This window comes from Penaeus chinensis, chromosome 5, assembly GCF_019202785.1.
Source record: "Penaeus chinensis breed Huanghai No. 1 chromosome 5, ASM1920278v2, whole genome shotgun sequence".
Taxonomy (NCBI): Eukaryota; Metazoa; Arthropoda; class Malacostraca; order Decapoda; family Penaeidae; genus Penaeus; species Penaeus chinensis.
The window spans coordinates 12432913-12436375 of NC_061823.1; the positions used below are offsets into that span (position 1 = coordinate 12432913).

General features: G+C 39.9%; 1 protein-coding gene across 1 annotated transcript in view; it reads left to right on the forward strand.

Annotated features, from left to right (window-relative positions):
- Positions 1 to 2026: 2026 nt before the first annotated feature.
- Positions 2027 to 3463, forward strand: part of LOC125025458 — a 2052-nt gene continuing 615 nt past the window's right edge. Inside the window, exons 1-2 of the mRNA XM_047613470.1 lie at positions 2027 to 2116; positions 2216 to 3463. The exon at positions 2216 to 3463 is cut by the window's right edge and continues 615 nt beyond it. Coding sequence (XP_047469426.1) covers positions 2027 to 2116; positions 2216 to 3463 — 1338 coding nt within the window. The remainder of the gene's footprint in view (positions 2117 to 2215) is intronic.

Here is a 3463-nt window from a genome sequence, read left to right on the forward strand (position 1 = left end):
AAAAAAAGTAAAGGTAAATTGACTTTCATGAAGGAAAAAATAGAACCTTGACCTCTGAGACAGGAAAGTATGGTGTATGTGGTGTACATGCATACATATTAATTTTTGCATAAATATACATGTGCCTCTCTGTTTTTTTGTGCAAATATGTAGGAGTAGAAATATGTGTGTACATTTATATATATTTATATATATATACATATATGCATGCATGATGTATGCATATATGCAAATATATATGTATATACATATATATACACATATATACATATATATAATATATATGTATATGTATATGTATATGTATATGTATATGTATATGTATATGTATATGTATATATATATATATATATATATATATATATATATATATACATATACACGCACACACACACACAAACACACACACACACACACACACACACACACACACACACACACACACACACACACACACACACACACACACACACACACACACACTCATACATAAATATATACATACATACACATGCACACACTTATATATGTACATTGTGTGTATATGTATATGTAAAGGGTTTGTGTTTTAGTGATGGTTTCACTATTTAGTTGTTCATAATTGTACGTATGTGTTGTGCGTATATGGTGTGTGTGTGAGGTGTAAGTGTCCCTTTGGTTCGCCTCCACCGTTCGGATGGCAGTTTCGACCCCACCAAAGCCTCATGTCAACCATTATCGGTGGTTGCCATTCTATGGTTTGCCACTCTACTCCGAGCTCCACACCTGAACACTTGTAAGTCTACTTTATTTAGTTTGTATATATTGTATGAGTATATATCTATATATTCAATATGTGAATGGTGAATAAAATGCGGTGAAGTGCTGTGAAGTGATGTAGTAAAAATTAAGGCAGAAAACTATTTTTACGAACTATTTATTACAGCCTCTTTATGCTGAGTTGCTTATATCTGCAACCCCTCTAGTGATGGCCGAGTAGCTGATATCTGCTGCCCCTTCTATTGGTGCTGAGTAGCTGACAACCGCAGCCCGCTCAACCAGTGACTATCTTGTGCTAATTCACCCCTGGTGCATGAGTTTTGGCTCGGATAGTTCGTCCTCCAACACTTCACTGACGGCACTCCTGATTCCCGTGTTTCACTTAGTGTATTTGTGATATATAGTGTGAACAATATAAAATATGAAAATACAATTGTTTTAATAAGCCCGAGATAATCTATATCCCAGAGGATACCAGAATTAAAGAACCAAAGGTTTCTGCTTATAAGAACAAAGCAAAGAAACCACTGACAAATTGGCGCAGTGAGTAGGATCCTCATATAGATTACTCAGGGCTTGTATATTTGTATGTACATAAAGTTTTTCTTTCTCTTATGATCACAGAATGTAATGTGGAACCCGGAGGAGTGGCCAACCATAGAATGGTGATTCGGAGAACCAAATGGAGGAATGGTGTTCTGGATATTTTGGTGAAGGAGTGTGACGACTTGCGCTGCGAGTTGTATGTAAAATACGGAATATTGCGTCATACGCGATCAGGTTAAGAGTTGATCTAGTCCGATCGTGCCTCCTTTTCACCGTTTACCGACGTGCATCGTCGCGTGTGTCAGTGGTTAGGTAATTCTCTTTTGCCTCGCTGTTTATAGGGAGATCAGTCAGTTACGACTGTGGTGTACCCCTATGGTAGTTTTAATAACTATTTATTTCTTAACCGTGATGGCTTGTACTTTGTACACCTTTTCGTAAGCCCTCCATTGCTGTTAACGATGTTTTCGCGCTAAGTTAGACTAGCCGTTGTTGTGCGATAGTCTCTGCGCCGTTTTCTTTAACTGTTTCGCTTGCACAGTCAGTTTGGAACAGACCTTAATTTCTAAGTGTGTGCTTAGATATTTGGTACTTCTTCATAATCGGTGTTCTTGTTTTAGAATTATTGATTATCGTAACTTTGATAGCGTGATTAAGCGTTCATCTTTTGTTTTGTCTATCGAATTCATATTCGTTTGATAGATTCTTTATATTTTTAAACATGTCGCTAAACTTAGTAGAGCTCGTTAAGTGTGCTAAGGAAGCCGGTCTTTCTGCCGCGGACATAAATGCTTTGGTCTTGAAAGAGGAGGTAAGATACAAAGAGCAAAACGAGAGAGAAGAAAAGCAAAGAGAACGAGAGGAGAGACAGAAAGAGCGAGATCTGAAACGCGAAGAGTTCGAGATTCAGGAGAGGGAAAGACAGCGCGAATATGAAGCGAACGAGGCTGATAAGCAGCGCGCTCATGAGTTGGCCCTTGCTCGCGTAAGACCCGAGAACCCTTCACTAAATGACAGTCGTGATCATTACCCTAAATTAAGAATGCCTAACTTCACCGATGGTAATGACGATATAGATGATTTTTTACGTAGGTTTGAGAAATTAGCAGGTTTGCAAGGATGGGATTCTAATGATTACCATATTTATCTCGGTTCACTCTTGGGAGGTAAGGCCTTGCAAATTTACGTGAGTTTGCCAGACGACGTTCTAAAGGATTACAGTCAGTTAAAAGATGCATTGTTGAAGGCGTATAACGTTGACGCAGACTCCTATCGTAAAAAGTTCAAAGAAAGTAAAGCTGGTGAAAACGAAACTCACGTTCAGTTAATTACGAGAATGACCCAGTATTTAGATCACTGGTTAATCATGAGTGATGTAGAAAGGGAGTATAAATCGCTGTTTGACTTCTTGATACGCGACCAGCTGTTGAGTAATTGCCCTCTTGACCTTCGCATCTTTCTCAAAGAACGAACGTTCGTTAGTACAGTGGAAATGGCCCAAGCAGCGGATAGGTTTCGTTGCGCCCATAGAGCTGTCAGAAGTCGTAAAACGCCTGTTAATGACGACACTACTTTCAAGAACGACCCGAATGTTTCCCTTAAGGATGTGATTTGTCACCACTGTTCTAAAGCGGGTCACATACGTCCTTCTTGTCCCGAACTAAAATTCTCTAAATCTAAGACTTCTCAGAAAGTAAATGCTGTATTTAAGGCTGACATAAATTACGATCACGGTATTACGTGTGAAGGATCGTTGTATGGCAAGCCGGTAAAAGTATTTTTTGATTCGGGATGCTCGTCAATTATAGTTAAGGAATCGCTCGTGCCCGCCTCGGTCAAGCGAGGAAAGGTGGTTGCGTTGTATGACTACCTGGGGGAGCGGCGCGAATTCCCCACCGCACGTTGTCTGATTAGGAGTAAATTCCTAAATGGATGGTTTAACGTCGTGGTCGCCCCGATAAAGTTCACGGATATACTCATCGGAATGGTGCCGGGTGTCAAGGTGTCGAGCGTGAACATACCAAATATGGAAGTAACCGAAACTCCAACTCCTCAGAGGAGCGAAGTTAATGTTGTCGCAACACGGGCCGCCAAAGCGAAGGAAAATCTCGGTCCTGATAAATTAATTGTTCCTGACTTCCAATTTGAGAACGTCTCG